This window comes from Cicer arietinum, chromosome 5 (genome assembly GCF_000331145.2).
Source record: "Cicer arietinum cultivar CDC Frontier isolate Library 1 chromosome 5, Cicar.CDCFrontier_v2.0, whole genome shotgun sequence".
Taxonomy (NCBI): domain Eukaryota; kingdom Viridiplantae; phylum Streptophyta; class Magnoliopsida; order Fabales; family Fabaceae; genus Cicer; species Cicer arietinum.
The window spans coordinates 52,473,203-52,492,354 of NC_021164.2; the positions used below are offsets into that span (position 1 = coordinate 52,473,203).

A 19,152-nucleotide genomic window follows, 5' to 3' on the forward strand; every position below is an offset into this window, starting at 1 on the left:
TATTTAAAAAAATATTAAATATATTCAATATATATAAAAAATTTAAAAATTAAAATTATATTACTTGTGATGCATCTTCTGATGCGAGGTCCATCTCCACCTCGGGGCAGATTATGTTGTGATTCCTAAGTTAAGGTGTCAAAAATATATTTAAAGGTATATTATTCCATAGCTCAATAGGTATAGCTTGTTAATCCTAAGATCATCAGCGATGATGTTTTCCATTTAGCTACTTAAATGGGTCCCACCATTATACATAATGTTGTTTGGGCCCAGACCCAGAAGAAGATACAAACAATGCATTGTTGCCAGTGAAGTAATCTTCGCTGACCCTTTTGAGAATCCCTATTCTCAATGATGGGATTCTCGTTGGTAGTTCCGTTTGGTTCCGCTATTGCGTTCAGAGCTACTCATGAAACCAGAATCAACTTCAACAAATTATTCTGCACAAAACAACACAACAACGTTACTCACACACCAATTTTTGTAACCAAGCAAAATTCAATTGAGTTGGATATTGATCGGAAAAGCCCAAATCAGGTAACTGTAAAAAAAGATAGTGTCTTTTTCTATGTGTGATAGGAATTAGGAAACCCCATTTCTTTGTTGGCAAAGTTTCTGTTTTGTTCGACTGATTTAAGAATACCTAGCTACTTATATTGTGTTTTTAGTGCATTGGGTTCAAAGTTAACTGAGTCAATTGATCTTACAACATCAGTTCTAACGAATTGCTTTGCATGATTCATCCATCTGTACACAAATACTTTCTATGGTTCTTAGTTTTTTTTATATTATTACAGGTTAAAGAAGAGATCAAACAATGTTATGAACTCATAAACCGATTAGGAAGAGGAATTGTGTATCTAGGTTCTTCTCGGATGGGCTCGAGCCATTCACATTATATGCAATCACAAGAATTGGCAAAAGAGGCAAGTAAATTCTTACAATAGCTTCCTGCCTGTGTTTTCTTGGTTACTTGCTGCTGAGATTATATACATTCTCATTCTTTTATTGGCTGACAGTGTTTTTTCTGGCATAAACAATTGAGACAGTGAAAAAATTCTTCTTTAGAAGATATGCTTCTTTTGTTCTACTTATGTTTCTGTTCAAGTTATCAGATTTTAAATAAAAGGATGAGAGAAAATAATAAGAAATATTGTTAATCATAAATAAATAGGAAAATCAGGAACATATCATAACAATAGTAAGTAACATAAAATCTAATCTTAAGAGATAATCTAAGATACTTTAAGATATTCTGACAGTTTCTTCGCAGTTAGCAAATCTTTTGGACTGCACTACATGGTCAGGGGCTGGACCGGGATTAATGGATGCTGTTACTCAAGGTGCTCTTCTGGCAGGGAAACCAGTTGGTGGATTCAAGATAGGAAGAGAAGCTGGAGAATGGACAGCTTCCAACTTTCATCCATACTTACCATCAGAAAGTTACCTTACCTGCAGGTGATCCACCACCCTTGTTTAATAGCTTGTTTTATATAGAATATGGATCTTCTCCTATTTGAAAGTAAGGAGATATGGTTCTATTAGAGAGAAGGACATTGTTTTGGTAATACAACTAGTTTGTGCCCTGCAAAAGATCATGGTGAAGCCGTTGTCTATTTCTAATTAGAAAACTTTCTTTTGCTCCGCCACATGTCTTCACCTTTATTTAATTAATACACAGTACTCTTTAGATCTGTTTTGCAACACGAGTTACTGCTACTTGTGTATGAAAAAATTGTGTAATTCTTGCTTCAACAAGATCTAGGGGTGTACACTGGTCGAGGTTGACCTGATAAACCTTGTTACCCAACTCGATTCAGCCCGTATTTTACCTGAATCCGTCATATTGTGAGCCAAACCGATCCAGCTCGATTAAACCCAAATGTGTTTGGTTCAGATGAGAGGTTTAAATTTCCCAATGACATATCAAATTTTTTCTTCCATTTTTTATATTTTATCTATTTGAGTATGTTTGCTCAGGAATATATAATGATTTGTGCTTCAGATTTTTGCTTGGAATTTTATGGGTTTTAAAGTAGTAGATGTGTTTTGGTTCAGTTAAAAAAAATTCAGAATAAAAATACGTTTTTTCTTCAGGACTTGTAAAGCTAACCCGACTCAATCCATGCATCATCGGGTTGGTTTGATTCGGTTTTGTCATAAAAAACCCAAACCAAAGGATGAGTATCAGGTTTGGCCAAACCTAACCCAACTGACCTGTGTACACCCGTAACAGGATCATATTGTTTTACATTCAAATAGAGGAGGATCCAAAATAAATTTGACTGCTATTAGCTGCTAAGACTGTTTTAAGTTCAGGTTTTTCTCTGCAAGGAAGCACGGACTGGTCGATGCCGTAGTGAGAAACAATCCATTCGATAAAACTGCCGTTGTTGCACTTCCCGGTGGAATTGGTACGCTAGATGAGTTGTTTGAAATGCTGGCATTAATTCAGCTAGAACGGATCGGATCAAAGCTTCCTGTTCCCTTCCTGTTGATGAACTATGATTCATTTTATTCGAAACTGCTAGACTTTTTAGATGTTTGTGAGGATTGGGGAACTGTCTCTAAAGGAGAGGTTGCATCATTATGGAAGGTTTGTAACAACAACTCAGAAGCTTTGGCTTACCTAGAAGATTTCTACTGCATTTCTTCCAATGACACAAGTCAGAAGAATGTAACTAAATTGCATAGCACGCCTGACTTACCTTCTTGATAGTAATTATTTTCTTTATCAACAAAGATTGAAAAATAAATTATTCTCCTAAATTATTGTAATAACACCAAGCCTTATGGTTGACTTTTGACATGTGCAGTAGCAAGTGCTAATCGCATACAGAATTCAGATTCTTATGTAGTCACAGTTGTAATATGCCTAGTGTTCAAAGGAAATGATTTGTCTATAAATTGTTATTTCCAACTTTCATGTCACAACACACAAGTGTCATTTATTCTCTTATCTTTGTCACTTATATCATTGTTATAAACTCATAAAGGAATCAAGAGGTGTAAACGACAGATCACCAACCTCAATAATAAAAGTATAAAAAGCTGTCACGTTTTCTCAACAAAACCAAAAATAACTCTTCATATTGGTAAACATTGACAAATAATATCTGTTGTGCCATCTTTGGGCTAAAAGAACACAGCCTCTAATATAGCATAGCATGTATGCATCATGACAAGCCTGGTCATTTTATTTTGTGCAACTACAATGACACATCTCAAGTTGCTCAATAAGTAAGAAACAATGACTTGGAGCAAAATTAAAAGTTAATGTCTTCCTCTCACCATGGACTTTACACTATATAGAGAATATGAAGGACATATATGACATAGTTTCCCCCCTCATTGATCTCGCCATCATTTAGCAGAAACCAAAGATACAACAAAATGTGTGACACTGCACTTTCCTTTGCATGCAATCAGTTGCTTCCAATAGCTCGTGATCATGTTTTTCCACTATTAAAAGAAGCAACCAATATGATAAGAGGTGTCCCGAAAGAAGTTGCAGACATGAAAGATGAACTAGAAAGCATGGAAGACTTCATCAAAAATGCAGATAGAATGGCAGAAGCTGAAGAAGACAATTCGCGAGACGGAATCGAAGCAAGGATCAAGCAGCTCAGACAAGCATCTTTTCGCATACAAGATGTTATTGATGAATATATGATATGTGAGTGACAACAGCCTCATGATCCTGGTTGTGCAGCTTTAGTTCTTGAGACTCGTGATTTTTTCAAAACCATGATTCTTTGTCTACAAATAGCCTACATGATTCAGAAAATTAAGCTTTTTGATATTTGCTAGTGAAAATAAGGATCAATCAGTTCTTAATTGGATGACTTGTTGCCTAACAATATCAACAGGTTCCAACATTTTACTGTCAAGTTATGTTGAATGTTCAAACATTGCATGTTTTTAGACATAAAGAGTTACCTGATACCTTTGTGAAAACTATCCCTTCAAAGTACAGGTTATAAAGGTACTTGATTTTGAAAATGTTGAACTGCACTATTATGTTCCAAAATATTCGGGAGATTTATTCCATTTGAGATATATAAGCTTCAGAAATACAAAATTAAACAATCTTCCTAGATCCATTGGTATGCTTCACAACCTAGACAATCTTCCATTTGAATATTTTGAATCTTCAATATCTTTTCCTCAGATTTATAGCCTTCAGAGAGTAGAGCGTTTGAATCTCAATCTAAGCACATCCAAGTTACCACCCCTATCCCAATTAACAAATTTAAATGTTCGCACCAAAATTTAAGATATACAATATACTTTTTCTTTATTATAAACAAAAAAAAAGTCTCAAATCTTGATAACTATCATAAGCAAAACTCAATTACTTTTGAAACATTTAATCCTAATATTCCTAATATACAATTCATTTAATTCAAAAATATTTAATGTAGATAATTGAGTGTTAAACATTAAAAAATGACAATTCAGTAAATTTAACTTGTGTTTTAAGTAAAATTTAGAAAACTAATTGCACTTAATTGAATTTTTTTTAATAACCGTAAAAATAGTGTTTTTGCTAAATAGTGACCCGAGAGAGTACTATACTTCAACCATCTTGATTGCAGAAGAGGCCAAGAGGAGCAAAGTACGCACCGAGAAATAGCATATATGAATGTAGTTTTAGTGGGGAATGGCATGCTCAAGACTGCCCCAGGAGGAAGGACTAAGAAGAATTTTTTGCATGAAATGTTTATCATCTTGTAATTCCTTTATCTATATTTATATGATTTGTAATCACTCTGTACTCAATCAATTTGAAAAGAAAAAAAAAATCAGACCGTTCATTTCACATCTTGTAGGATTTCTAAGAAGAAAGCACTACGAGCTTTACTTACCCAAAAGAAAATCCCAGGGGTAAAGACAAGAATTCAATGGTGTACTGCTATATAAATCTATTATTAGTACAAGCTCACAAAGAATTATACTTCCCATTAACCAAGTGTTGATTTATGGATCACAACTTCAAAAACTGTATATGAATTGCTTCTACAGACGCCTTCCGATCCGAGTAGGATCCACTTCAAGACAAACTGATGGTTGCAGTATGATTAATTGTACAACTTGAATTAGTAATGCTCCTGATATATTGCTCCGAATTCGGCTCTCCATGCCTGATCATCATAAGCGTAGGAAGAAGTTGTATTATTGTGTGTTGTATAGGAATCCTCTTGATATAGTGGCTTCAATGCAGACTCTGGCAATTTGCTCTCTGTAAGGTACTGCTTCATGGTATTAATCTCTGTCTTGTGTTTTCTGTTCAGCTTCTCCACTTGCATTTTTAACTCTTCATTATCTTGTTGGACATTTGCAAAGTTCTCCTGTATAACATTAGAAATGTAATAATAATCAATAAATTAATCAGAAAATACTAGCATAACAACTAATATACTAACATTTGTCTATTCAATAAAAATGAATCAGAAATATACAATAGAACATTTAATGAATCTTCTCAGCCGAAGATATTTTCGGCAATATAATGAATCAAAATTAACAGATAGTGTTGGAATTTTCCCTTCTGAGATAGACTTGTACCTCTGCAACAGATGCTGCATGTTCAGCTTCTCTTAGTCGAACAAGTAGTTCTCCGGCTGCCTGAACAGCTTCAGCAGTGTCTCGAAGTTGAACTTTCAAACTCTGGTTTTCCTTTTTCAATAACTTTGACTCCCTTTCCCTCTCCAACCTCAACGCAGAAAGCTCGGCCGAAAGAGACTTGGCAAAGCGCGCTTGACCTTTTCTCGAGGCTTTTGTCACTGCCTTCTTCACCTCTGCTATCCCTTCCATTATAGCTTCATGCTTAGCAACCAAGTCATCATATTTTTCTTGAAGATCAGTATAGTGTTCCACCATTCTAGCATGCCCGGTAACAGCTCTTTTTAGTGCATCATCCATCTCTTCTGTGCCTTTCTTCTCTAACTTCAGTTCAGTTTCCAATTTCTCTGCACGCTGGCGGTATGATTCGAGGTCAGCTCTAAGTTCGTCGGTAAGACAAATCCAATCACTTTCCATTTCTGTCCATCTCTGTCTTTCATTTTCCAGCTCCTCATTCCTATTATCATGAGAAACTACACCACTTTTTTGCCAATGTATGGATCTTGACATTAAAGAAGATCTAAGTTTGTCTGTCGACATTTTGACTGGTACATCACTGTGTAATTGCAGTTTTGATCGTAGACTCCGAATTTCTTGAAGAAGCGATTCCTTCTCAGTTAAATCAAAAAAGATGTCTCTCTGAGCTAACTCTTCTTGGCCTTCTTTAATTTCACATCTTTCCTCTATAAAATATGGTGAATGACCATTTGAGAAAGTTCTATTCAAAAGCTGCAAATGACAAAAAAAAAAAAAATCAGAATGAACTGTCAAATAGATAGATTTTATGTATATAAAAAATAAAATAAATGTTGACCTTGTTTTCATTCATCAGGGAGTTATATTCTTCACACTGACCATACACAGAAATGGAGTTCATATTTTTCTCTCCTTTCAATTTCTCCACCTGGAGACAAATCATACATCATCAGAAAATGTGAAAACCAACCACAAACATAATTCAGGAAGGTAGAATATTCATACCAATTGATTTAGTTGCTCAATTCTAGCTGCTTGCTCCTTACAAACATTCTCGAGCTCCTTCTGTCTCAAGTCGCCTTTTGCCATTACATTTTCCAAATGCTTTAAGAGCGAAAAAAAATGAGTAATGAAGTCAATATAAAGTACTTAAAAGAGAAATTTTTGGAGATTAAGTTGAAACATACTTTTGGAACTTTATCTGTCAAATCTGTATGACAAGATGCACAAAGGAATGTGGAGGTTACTTCATCATTAGATATTTTCTGTTGTATTGTTTGATCATAAGGTTTAACCTTGTCGATTTCTGGACAAGGTGTCAAAGTTAAGCGGCCAAAGGAGAAGGAAGTTGAAGATTTGTTCAATGCTGAGTTCTGTTGGTGATAGTCAATTATCTGTAATCCCCTCTGAAGGCTTTCTGCCAAGTAATCAACTTTGCTTGACTGTAATGAAGTTCGCATACGCTCGCCCTGTTTAAACGATTTTCCTAAAATACCATTCCCAAAAGTTGAACTCTCATCAAAATTGCTCTTACTTCCTAGATAACTGGATGAAAAAGCCACACTTTTCCTTTGGGAATTGCTGAATTTTGGAGACTCAGACAGCTGTGGTCCGTCAAGTATTCGAGATTCTCTGCATGAAATGACTGAAATGCTATCACCAACAGAATTTTCCTCACCTATGCTTGTCTCTGCACCGCAATTTTCCTCAACAGAGTAGAACTGGACACAATCTTCACTGACAGATATGTCTTTTGGATTCCCTTCACATGAACTATCTAATTCATCAATTTGACGCCGTAGTAGCCTTATGTCATCTTCATTGATCTTTACAATTTCATCAGTATTGTTGTCCAAGTTAGATAGGAGTAGAGAACGGTTTAAGCTGACTCTCAACTGATTAAGGCTTTCTTGCACATTATGTCCTTGGAAGCATCCATTTTTGCTCCCAACTAAGCTACGAGCATCATCAGACTTTGCTCTAATGAGTTCCTCCTGAGCCAATGAAAACACATTGTCATTCAAATATTTGCATCATTCAAATCCTTTTTTAAAACTGTTTCAAGTAAAAAGCACAAGAGCTTTACCTTCAAGTGCCGGATTTTACCACTCAAATCGTTGGCCTCCTTTAGTACATTAATAATTGGCTTGTTTCTAATGGATCTTACTTGCTCCCCAAATCTGAGTGTGCTGAGTGTTTCATCATTGCTACTACAATCAAAAGTTGAATCTTTATCTCCAGAATTCAATATTTTCCTATTACTCTATATAGGTATAAGCAAATTATGCTCTTTGATCAAGGTAAATACCTGCTATCAGGGGAGATGGAACATATTACTGAGAGTTTGGCATTTCCACCAAGTGATTCTTGTAGCAATTGAGTTAAACAGGAGTTACTGTGTGGAGTGTCTTCATTCTCTCCAGACTGAGATTTGTCAGTAAGAGCATCCACTAAATGCCTACACCAATGAAATGTAAAAACGTTACAAATAGAAAAGAAACATGTTCATGGACTTGATTGTTAACAAGTGATAGAAGTCATGACTTTCAATTGCAGTTTGCAACTGCAATTACGGCCGCAACATAACAGATTTAGAGGTATCCGCAACAGCAATTGCGGCCACATGCATTTTACCGCAATATAAAGGTTTGTAGTGTAACTGCAATCGCAATTTCAAACTATGATAGAATAATAAGAAGATAGTGCATTATGTTTTAACCTATTGAAAAACCCATCCAAACAGGTTGTAATAGAAGATATATATACTAAGAAGTGATTTAGTCTTGGCATCTTACCCAAGCTGAGATAATGACTTCTTTACTTGGTTGCTTTCCCATATACATTGGCTGCTTCCGTCATCAACACTATCCCTATCTAGTCCGGCAAGATCGATAAGGCTGATTCTGCTAGCTTTCAAACTATTGAAATCCTTTGTGGTCCCCTGAAGCATCAGTTGATGAAAATCATATTTAGCATCATGACCATTATTTCCCCACACCAATGCTAGAAATGCTCGGTAGAATTATTATAAAATATGGCATTACCTTACACAAAGACTCAATGACAAAAGTGAAAATGATGTGTGATCTAGAACTGTTAGAATTTAAGGTTGTTGCTCCGATTTTTCGGCTTGAAAGGCCCTGCAGCACAAATAAATACAACTGATTAAGATTTGAAAAATAAAATAAACAAAACACAGACATTATGGACAATTGCATACAACAATTGCTTGACATAATGATCAGCTAACGAAAAGAAGCATGTGGCTTCTTATAAAATACAAAAGAGAAATTTGACTTTCAACATTATATGCTTGGATGCTTTCGCTACCTTAATCAGAATTTGCGCCACATCATCATAGCATGTGACATATTCCTCAATCAGATTCTCAATATATGGTGCATTTTTGGAACCATCCTTCATCTGCAAAATAATATGGACCAAACCATAATTATAATAAGCATGCAGGACTTAAAACATGAGTAGTAGATAGTGTGAAGTTTAAAATTGTACCAAATAGGATGGAGTATACACCTACCTCAAGGTTCTTCTGGTTTGGATTGAGTAAGTTCCCGATTTGATCATTGTATACCTGTTACAAAACAAGGAAAAAAGAATAGAAAATGCATTGGCAACTCTAAGGGATAAGCTCACTGCTACAGTGGGAAGCTTTATAAATAAATGAGAAATCCAAGTTCAAATTTACCTCAAGAAAAGAACAACGACATTTATAGCTGAACTGTTTCTGGTCAGACATCAGTCTCTCCTAATTTAGCAATTCAAACTCAAACAGTCAAAATTCAAAAACCATAATGCAGAAATTTAGTAAAATTAACAGTTAAAGGTAGGAAATAGAACTTACTTTTTCAAGCTCAGAAAATAGCATTCGGAAGATCCGAGGAACAATTCCCTGGTGACTATGGCTTGAGGACTCCTCAACAATCGCACTCGGCAAACCCCACATTGTATAAGTTTTTCCACTTCCAGACTAATAAAGAAGAACAATACAAGTGGAGAGGAATTTAACCATTAACCTCAATATTTCCATAAAAAATGCTACACATTTTTTTCATTGGAAATTTCAAAAATACAAGAAGAAATGCATCAATAATGCACCTGGCCATATGACAGAATTGAAGTGTTGTAGCCAGCTAAAGTATCTTTAACCAAGGGAACACCCACTGACTGAAAAATATCTTCCTGAACAACATACAACAGCCCATAAATCACATTGATGGTTGATCTTCTCTTATGCATACGAAGCGCAACAACAAACAACAATCAATCAAGCCTTATCACACTATGTGGATCGGCTATACAAATCAAATAACGTCATAACGTTCTATCATAGTCTCTTATATTACATGTATATGAAGCAACAACAAACAATCAATCACGCCTTATCACACTATGTGGATCAAATATATAGATCAAACAACGTCATTTCGTTCAATCATAATTTCTTATATGCATACGAAGCAACAAAGTTGAGCCAAATAAGTCAAATTTCTTATTCCTCCATTCTAACACCAAATTCAACGAATTTCCAATTACCCTTTACTCAAATCATGTAAAATCATTGACGATGTAAAGCACAATTGCACACAGAGTGAACTTTCACTCTGTGTGCAATTGAGCATAGTTTCATAAGCTATGTGGATCGGCTATATAGATCAACCGACATCATAATGTGGTATCGTAATCTTTTATATGTATATAAAGCAACAAAATTAAACCAAATAAGTCAAATTATTTATTCCTTCATTCTAACACCAAACTATACTAATTTCTAAGTACCCTTTACCCACATCATGTAAAATCATTGAAGATCTAAATTACCTGATTGGAGTTAGCATAAAAAACCTCATCAAATTTGAAATGTTTATCCCCAACACACAAAGCATCAGAAGAAACCTTCTTAACTATGCAATCCTCCTCATTTCCATTTATATTTTCAGGTCTAATTCTCACCACAACCTGATCCAAAACAACACACAGATTATGATATTAGTACATATTTTGAACATTGAAATGAAACGGAAATGGAAACAAAAAAAATTTGAACTTGCCTTGATATTTGGGTTGTTGTTAGAAAATGGGGATTTGGGTTGTGATTGCATTTGATGATGAATGATGGGTATGTTTGGATGGGTTGGAGGAGTGTTTTCAATGTTTGAAGAAATGGGTTTGGTGCGGAAGGAAGAAATTGGAAGAAGATTTTTGATGGAAGAGGAAGAGAAGGTTCCAAAGAAACCATTATCTAGTTTGTTGTTGTTGCTCTTTTTCCTCATGTTCATGGTAGAGAGGCGAGAGAGAGAGAGAGAGAGAGAGAGAGAGAGAGAGATTCAAATGTTGGAAGAAGAGGGAAGAAGAAGAGTGTTTTTGCAGCTGTAGTACAGAAGGGACTGAGATGAACGTTATGAAAATTTGATTTGAATTTATGAAATTGTTCTTTTTGCTTTTTTGGAAAATGATCCTTCTTCTGTAAAAATAATAAAGTATATACTTTAAATGACGTTTTTTTTTCTCACAAATAGATCATTGCATCAATTTATATAGAGGGTAAAATAAATTTTTGTTTCTATTTTTTAAAATTTTTGTTTCAAATAAAAATCTTTTAAATGTTTTTTATCAATAATTGTGTTCTCTAGTTTTAAGTCAATTCATATATGTCATTTAAATTTATTAATGATTTTTTATAAATATATTTATAATATTTAAAAAGCTTTTCCAACCAAAATTCAGAAGTTTTAACAAAATATGTTATGCACAGAAAGCTTAAAAAATTAATATTTATTGCATAATAATTAAACTTTTGTATTTTTTAATCTATTTTATGATCATTGATTAAATCAAATGTTTTTTTTTCTCAAAATAAATTTAAATTGATACCCAAATACTCCCCTAGTTGTATCTTTCTTTTTGTTTTTGTTTTTGTTTTTGCTAAAAAAAAGTTTTATTCATTTATTCAAATTGATATAATATATCGTTCAAGAACAACATAAATACAAATTTACTAATATAGAAAATGATAAATATACAAACAAGCTCACAACATTCATGTTAATAACATAAAATGGTAAAATGCCTACAAATTTGATAAAATTAGAGTGACTGAAATATTCACGTCTTTGGATCTGCAACATTGACGACGATGAAGTTATTGATTGAATTTGATTGTACTAGATTAAAGTTAATTTGTGAATCTAAATAAAATAAACATTGTACGAGATGAAAAAACCAAATAATTTGGCCCTTAGTCAACAAGATAATCGAAAAATATGAAGAAGAAAAAAAATAAACCCATATAAAATCACTTATTGTTGAGTATATGTGGGCCATCAGCATTGTTACTCAAAGTTAGTTAGTAGTAGTTACAATTAGTTATAGTTAGTTATAACATTCCAACTTCTTGTTGAATAGAGTTAGCATTGTATGACTAGTATAAAAGGGCACATGAGATGAATATAGAATAAGCTCTCGCAATTGAGCTCTGTGAGCTGTAAATACTTGTAAGCAAAGTGATCGATAAAAGAAGATTATTCATTGTGTGCAATTCTATATTTCTTTTTAGTTTCAATTATGTCACTCATAATAAATTCAACAATTGGTATCAGTCAGGTTTTGCTCCAAAGGATGACAACGGTAAATCTGGCATTGAGAAGTTTACTGGAAAGAAGGATTTCGGGCTTTGCAAGTTGAAGATGAGAGTGATCTTGGTGCATCAAGGCCTTGAAGATGCACTAGCTGGTGAAGTCAAACTACTTAATACTCTTACAGACAAGGAAAAGACAAATCTTCTTGAAAAGGCTCATAGTGCTCTAATCTTGAGCCTTGGAGCTAGGGTGTTGACAGAAGTGTCAAATGAGAATACATGTGCATGAATTTGGTTAAAGCTGGAGAATCTCTACGTGACAAAGTCCTTGGAAAGACGTTTTCACTTAAAGCAAAAACTATTCACATTCAAGATGCAAGAATGAGCTAAGATGGAGGATCATTTGGATGAATTCAATAAGGCAATTCTTGATATGGAGAACATTGACATCACCATTGATGATGAAGATCAAGCATTGTTGGTGTTACGATCTCTACCACAAGATTATGATAACTTGCATGACACACTTGGATATGGGTGTGATTCTTTAACTTTAGAAGAGATTCAATATGCTATAATGTTAAAGGAGTTAAAGAAGTAATATGAAAGAAAGAATGCATGACAATAATGGTGAACGAATCATGGCAAGAGGTAGGTCATAAGAGAGAGAGAGAGAGAGAGAGAGAGTGACAGAGAGAGTAAGTGAGAGAGAGTGAGAGAGAGAGAGAGAGAGAGTGAGTGAGAGAGAGAGAACTCATGCACAAACAGAAGTCAAGATCAAAGTCCAAGTTAAAGAAATGCTTTGTAAGCAAGAAGGAGGGCCGCTTCAAGAAGAATTATCACGTTAAAGAAATGCTTTGTAAGCAAGAAGGAGGGCCACTTCAAGAAGAATTATCACGAGAGAGAGAGAGAGAGAGAATTCAATACATACATTGTGCCACAATATCTTCATATGGTGGTAACATGTACTTCATCACATTCATTGATGATTTTAGTATGGATCTATTTATTGAAAATCAAAGATGAAACCTTTAAATTTTTTAAGCAATGGAAGACAAATGTTAGTTTACAACCACATAAAAGATGTTATGTAGCACAACTAGATTATTCAAAGGTAATTGGATACTTGGTGTATGACATAACTTATGTTGAGGATCATGATTCCACAAGTGGATGGATCTTCAACCTTGGTGGAGGAAACAAATTTGCATTGTCGACTCCACCATGGCTGTATAATTTATTGATCTAGCTACATATAGTAAATAAGTTGAATGACTAAGAAATTTGTTTTATAAGATACCAATTTGGCCAAAGTCAATGACACCAATATCCATACACTGTGATAATCAATCCACATTATCAAAAACATATAGTAAAGTATATAATGGAATATTTTGACATATTCGTTGAAGACCACGGTGTTTGTAAGAACTGAAAAGAATCTTACAGATCATTTGACGAAAGGTCTACAAAGAACATGGTGTTGAAGACATCATTGGGGATGAAGTGAAACCGCTTCAAAGAGTTAAATGACTTGACTCTTAAACTATCATCAAAATGGTACATGACACAAGGCCTTATAAAATGTGTCATCTTTCGATAGTATCAAAATTTCATGTGTAAGTTATGTTCACGTGTTCTAATGAATTGTTGGTTTAAAGCTTGTTTACCAATGTCTATTCAGGATTAGTGAAACCCATAACTTATGATTCAAATCGTAAGATATCATTATCTGAAACCATAATATTCCCAAAATTATGAGATTTAATATATTTTGAAAATGATGGGGGATTGTGAGATATTTTCAAAATATTATGCAAATGTATGTGTAAACGTTTTTTATTGACATGATTATGTGCTGGACTAGTGGTTGTGTGTGATCTCTGGAATACGAACCCTGACCATGCGCGAAAAGGGATGACATTTCTGCCATCAGATGCAACATTTAAGTTAATATTGTAATCTTATATGTATATAACTACTTGAAATTAAAATGGCAGAAACTAAAAGTTGCATCTTCCACAAGTGACATGTAATTTTCTATAAATTTTGTCATTCTGCGTGCAGAAATGACATATGAATTATGTCATTATTATCCACAGTTTTCTCATTCATTTACTATATTCTAAGTCACCATATCCTTCCATAATGCATGAGTGAAGTGTAAGAAATATTCCTTTGTAACATATTATTAAAGATACTTTTGGTATGTTAGTGTATATCATATCAAAGTTTTTCAATGTATCTTGAAGATGATTTGTTATTCATTCTATTTGCATTTGATTGGTGAGTATGAATCGAATTTAAAGGCTAGTGTAACATGCCTTGAAATTCTCTGCATACAATCTTCATATAGAACTTTATTATTAAAATGTTGCACCAATTATCACCAACAACATCTAACAATTGACTCTAGCCCATGTGGAGGAGTTAAAAACTCTCATAATTAAAAAGACACTACTAAAATTATTGAAGTTAAAAACCTCTAAAATTATGTGAGTTAAATGGGGCTTATATGTTAACTTTTACAAATTTATCTTTCAATTTTTTTAAAAAAAATCAATTTTTTATGAGAAAAAAATGTCAAAAAATGTCAATTTTCTTTTTAAAATATCTATTTTTTTTTTAAAAAAAAAAAAGAAAATCAATTTTTCCAAAAAAAAAATTATTTAAAAAATTTTCTACGAAAAAGAAGATTTCAAAAAGTTTTCAATTTTTTTTATTTTGCAATTTGTATTCAATGTTTTTCATAAAAACAAATTTAGAATAAAAAAAAACATTCTCAACTCATAAAACATTGGCTTCATAAGTCTACTTATTTCAGCCCACAAAAATTAATAAAATAATAGATTGATGATTTAAAAATTATCTCTACAGAAGGCTTAATATTAAAAAAATTAACTGAGTTTTCTAAGAAAAGACTTTAAAATTTAAAGCTTAATTGACACCTCTAACAATATAAATTGATTATATTCGAGTTCCATTTATTCTTTTGCTACAGAAAAAGAAGTAGACATTGTAGGTAAAAAAGTGCATTTAATCTTATCCTAAATTGAGGGATTAAGTTGGGATTTTACTCCTAAATTATTGGTTAGACAAAGAGAATAAAATGAAGAAAAAACAAATGAAAAGAAAACGTTCCATGAGAATGACAGGGCACAAAGGAGAGAAGCGTCTTTGTGGAAAATCAAATTAGATTCAAACAACGAGCCGTTGAGGTCGGCAAGACTTACTTTCGCATTCCATTTTCTTGCACGCAATGTTTCAGCTTTCCATCTTTCACAATCAATTTTTTTAAAACGGCTAAAGATTATATTAACTATTAAGGTTTAAGTTCATGCGGCATTTAAGTTTAATAAACATAATTTAAAAAACTAGGAAACTAAAACATTTAATGAAATTAAATAAATAAAAAAGAAAAACTTAAAGTAGAAACAAATATCATCTTAAGAATCAAGCGACTAAAGCATAACCCATCCAAAATCAATGAACAGCCCTCTAATTTTCATTTTTTCTTATTTATTTATTTATTTATTTATTTATTTTCTTCTTCTTCTCACTTAAAGCCACAAAATAGTCTCCATAAATCATAAACTCATGGAAAGAATATACATTCTCTAAGTAAACTTTCTCATATTTTCACAAATTTTTTAGTCGAATTTTTGAGTTAACGTTTGCTTTAAGGAAGGAGAAAAGTACCAATTTCTTGAAAGATGTTTATTGCTCTTTGATGTAAATACACAACTCTAATGCTAAGAATAAATATTTAGAAAAATGTAGTTTTGTTTAAAAATTTATTTTGTGCGAGTACATTTAAAGGATTTTTTTATGATTTTCTAGAATTAGCTAAACTTTAAAATAATTTTTCTAAAGTCTTAAGAATATTTTTTATACTCAGATTTGTCAGCTGATGTCCTACTCCTGCCTGCTACTCTAAGAGTTGTTGGAGAACAAACTTAGTCGATTATTTATAGTTGTGAGTAGACGACGATTATTGTCATATTTTTATTATGTTATAATTATTATTTTACTCATTTTTATATTAAAGTATTTATTTAAAAAAATTAGAAAACACAACTTTTGAATTTTTTTTTTTCTGATTTCATCATTTTATTTATTTTCATGGTCTTTGTTAGATAATATGTTAGTAGTTTGATTTATTTATGAGTTATAAAGTATTTTATTTTCATGGTCTTCTATTTTTTTGTTAAATATAAAAACAGTTTTTATTTTGTTGATATTATTAATATTATTATTGTAGGTATATAATTTATTACAATATTAAAAAATTATTAAGTGGACTGGATGGATATCAATTCATTAAAATATGATAATAGATTGGATGATTTTTATTTTTAATGGATTGAATTTTTTTAAGAACTTTTAATTTATAGTAAATGTTTTAAAGAATTATCTTGATCCATCCATTACAATCTAAATTTACATTCATCGAATTCATCTATTTATCACCTCTAGTCGGTATATATAATTATAATCACATTAAATCAACACGAGAAGAAAATTCATTATATTTTTTTATTTTTTGACAGGATAAAATCAGATCAATTTATTAATCATAACGAGAATTAAATTTATTATATTATTAAAAAAATTAAAAAAATATTATATATATCCATACAATCAAAATTTACCTTTACAAAATAAACTTATAAGAAGAATCATATTTCTCTATATCAACTTTTATAAAGATCTATCTCGTGTATATGTAGAATTTGAATTTTTCTAACTGATAGTCTACAAAACAAGATAATTGTAGTTCAAAATTTTTTTTGGTGATGTTTCCAACTAGTGTTCTTTTAGATCACAAATTAGCTTAACAATAATGATCCTAATAAAACAGCCATGTGGTAATTGTCGAGGAATGGACCCCCAACAGTGTAAATTTTTAGCAGGAGAATTTCAACCACTCATTTTTTATACTTGTGTGTGGTCAAAACATTTAAAAAAAGATGGATGGTGGAGATTTCCACTGCACATAATCTGTCTGTTTTAAGATTCTGAAATACACTACAAAATTAGTGAGAAAACAAGTTCTAGTTCACTAATTGGATTTTTAAATTTAGAATGGTCTTATTTCATTTCGTTTAAGTAGACTTGATTTTGAGACGTTTAAGTGTCTTCGAGTGAAACTGATTTTGTTTTTAAAATTATTTATAAATTAAAGTTATAATTATAACATTTAATTCAAATTATGATTTTTACACTTAAATGTATATTAAACTCACTTTTATATAAAAATATATACAAATATAAACTACTATTCGTTTAATTTATTTTTAACTATGATTAATTTCTTCAAAATCAATTTTTAAAACTGATGTCCAAACAAACACATATACTTGGTATAATTTCACAAATTTTCATTTCTTTAAGTTAAAAAATTTAAATCATGATCTAAAACTATTAAATTTTAAAATAAAAATATTAATTATACAAATAAATAAAAGTAAAAGATTAAAATTACAATTAAAAATATAAACTATTAAAAAATTTATTAAAATTTGTACTAAAATATACAAATGATATATATCCATATAAAATACTTCCTCAGTCTCACAACATTGATAGTTTAGGAAAATGATTTTCTATTTCTTTCTAATTATTATTTATACTAACTTTATTAAATTGGTAGCCTGAAAATGTAGAAGCATGGCAGAACTGCAATACCCTTTTGAAATAATTTTCATTCTTTTTGACAGGTGTTATTGTCAGTGTGTATGAAAAGAAAATTCATATTATATACAGAAAAAGCATCATACCCCACTTACAAATATCCACTCAAATACACTCTGATTGGTCTCTTTGTGATTAGTGTTCATGGCGTGGGTCGGTGTGTCCCTCACCTCTCTCTCCCTTTCCTCTGTTAAAAATTGTGAAAGATTGTCTTAAAAACAAATAATTTTAAACTTTTTAAAAGTTAATCACCTTTTTTTTGTAATATCAAATTTCTACATTTGTAATATTTGTCTTATTAGTTAAATATTGACAATTTATGATAAAAGTGCAATTTAGATGGTAAAATATTCCATGAATATTTTATGTGTTAGAAACATGTTCAAAATTGTAATACTCTTTTGTTTTATATATTTGAGTTTTACCTTTAAACTTTTGAAAAAAATAAAATAAAATTATTAACTATTATTTTATTTTTAAGAGGAATTGGACATCATCCCATTCCATTGTTAATATTAATATTGTTATTATTATACTTTTATTATGAGAAAATAACAAACTTTATATTTCTTAAAAAATTCAAGTAAATTAATTGTTCTGATGTTGTAAAATAAATATATGCATTCTTAAAAGTGCTTTTAATAAACCTGTTTTATAAAAATAAAATATTTATTAAAAAAATAAAATATGTTAATTTAACTATTTTATAAAAAAGTAATGATTTTTTAAAATATACTTAACTTCTACTATATATTTTTATCAGGTTAATAACTCTCTTAATCTTACATTTAGATTTATCTTTTATAATTTAATATTTTTTGGTCAAATAGTATAGTGAATAAACCCAAACACCTCAAGTATTGAGAAGTATTAAATTTTAAAATTTTAATTTAGACTATTGCATATTAATATTTTTGCCGTTATCAAGTATCAATTGAACTATAGCTATGTTAATTTATCTCAAATAATTTGTTTACATCTGAAATCATGAAACATGAATAGTTTTTTCTTTTTAAAAATTCAAAATCAGATAAAGTATATAGTCGTTATACAACAAATAAGATATACCCTATAGTTGGTTTCCCTATATAAATAAGTATAAATAAACTGTTCTTTTCCTCATAGTTACTGTATATAATAGTGTGGATCATTAAACTATATACTATACTCCAAATTACACACACTTGCATTTTATTGTATAATAATAATTCGTAGTTTTCTCGTAGATTCCTACACTCACTAATTTATCAATCCAGGGA

General features: G+C 31.4%; 2 protein-coding genes and 1 long non-coding RNA gene across 4 annotated transcripts; 2 read left to right on the forward strand and 1 right to left on the reverse strand.

Annotated features, from left to right (window-relative positions):
- Positions 1 to 97: 97 nt before the first annotated feature.
- LOC101498309 (probable cytokinin riboside 5'-monophosphate phosphoribohydrolase LOGL10) lies at positions 98 to 2,923 on the forward strand. The gene is made up of 4 exons (XM_073368499.1): positions 98 to 540; positions 801 to 933; positions 1,281 to 1,461; positions 2,323 to 2,923. The coding sequence occupies exons 1-4, from the start codon at positions 355 to 357 to the stop codon at positions 2,717 to 2,719; spliced, it is 897 nt and encodes a 298-aa protein (XP_073224600.1). The 5' UTR covers positions 98 to 354; the 3' UTR covers positions 2,720 to 2,923.
- Positions 2,924 to 4,407: 1,484 nt separating this feature from the next.
- On the forward strand, positions 4,408 to 5,290 carry LOC113787054 (uncharacterized). Its single transcript, XR_003473271.2, has 2 exons — positions 4,408 to 4,736; positions 4,836 to 5,290. It is a non-coding gene; the product is annotated as an uncharacterized lncRNA (long non-coding RNA).
- LOC101498648 (kinesin-like protein KIN-12F) lies at positions 4,790 to 11,043 on the reverse strand. Of its 2 annotated transcripts, none has more exons than XM_004506611.4 (16): positions 10,674 to 11,043; positions 10,444 to 10,581; positions 9,721 to 9,804; positions 9,467 to 9,592; positions 9,311 to 9,370; positions 9,143 to 9,196; positions 8,935 to 9,027; positions 8,649 to 8,744; positions 8,400 to 8,545; positions 7,913 to 8,062; positions 7,691 to 7,811; positions 6,792 to 7,598; positions 6,610 to 6,708; positions 6,443 to 6,532; positions 5,572 to 6,357; positions 4,790 to 5,354 (listed from the first exon to the last, which is right to left on the reverse strand). In XM_004506611.4, the coding sequence occupies exons 1-16, from the start codon at positions 10,899 to 10,901 to the stop codon at positions 5,103 to 5,105; spliced, it is 3,330 nt and encodes a 1,109-aa protein (XP_004506668.1). In that variant the 5' UTR covers positions 10,902 to 11,043; the 3' UTR covers positions 4,790 to 5,102. The 2 variants fall into 2 exon arrangements, with proteins under 2 accessions (XP_004506668.1, XP_004506667.1); XM_004506610.4 differs by having other exon boundaries at positions 7,691 to 7,814.
- Between the last annotated feature and the right edge of the window lie 8,109 nt (positions 11,044 to 19,152).

Coding starts and splice junctions, on each gene's coding strand:
- LOC101498309 (XM_073368499.1), top strand. CDS start 355: ATGATGGGATTCTCGTTGGTAGTTCCGTTTGGTTCCGCTATTGCGTTC. Junction 541..800: donor ATCGGAAAAGCCCAAATCAG/GTAACTGTAAAA, acceptor ATATTATTACAG/GTTAAAGAAGAGATCAAACA. Junction 934..1,280: donor AGAATTGGCAAAAGAGGCAA/GTAAATTCTTAC, acceptor CTTCGCAGTTAG/CAAATCTTTTGGACTGCACT.
- LOC101498648 (XM_004506610.4), bottom strand. CDS start 10,901: ATGAACATGAGGAAAAAGAGCAACAACAACAAACTAGATAATGGTTTC. Junction 8,745..8,934: donor TGGCGCAAATTCTGATTAAG/GTAGCGAAAGCA, acceptor TTTGTGCTGCAG/GGCCTTTCAAGCCGAAAAAT. Junction 6,533..6,609: donor TTGAGCAACTAAATCAATTG/GTATGAATATTC, acceptor ATTTGTCTCCAG/GTGGAGAAATTGAAAGGAGA.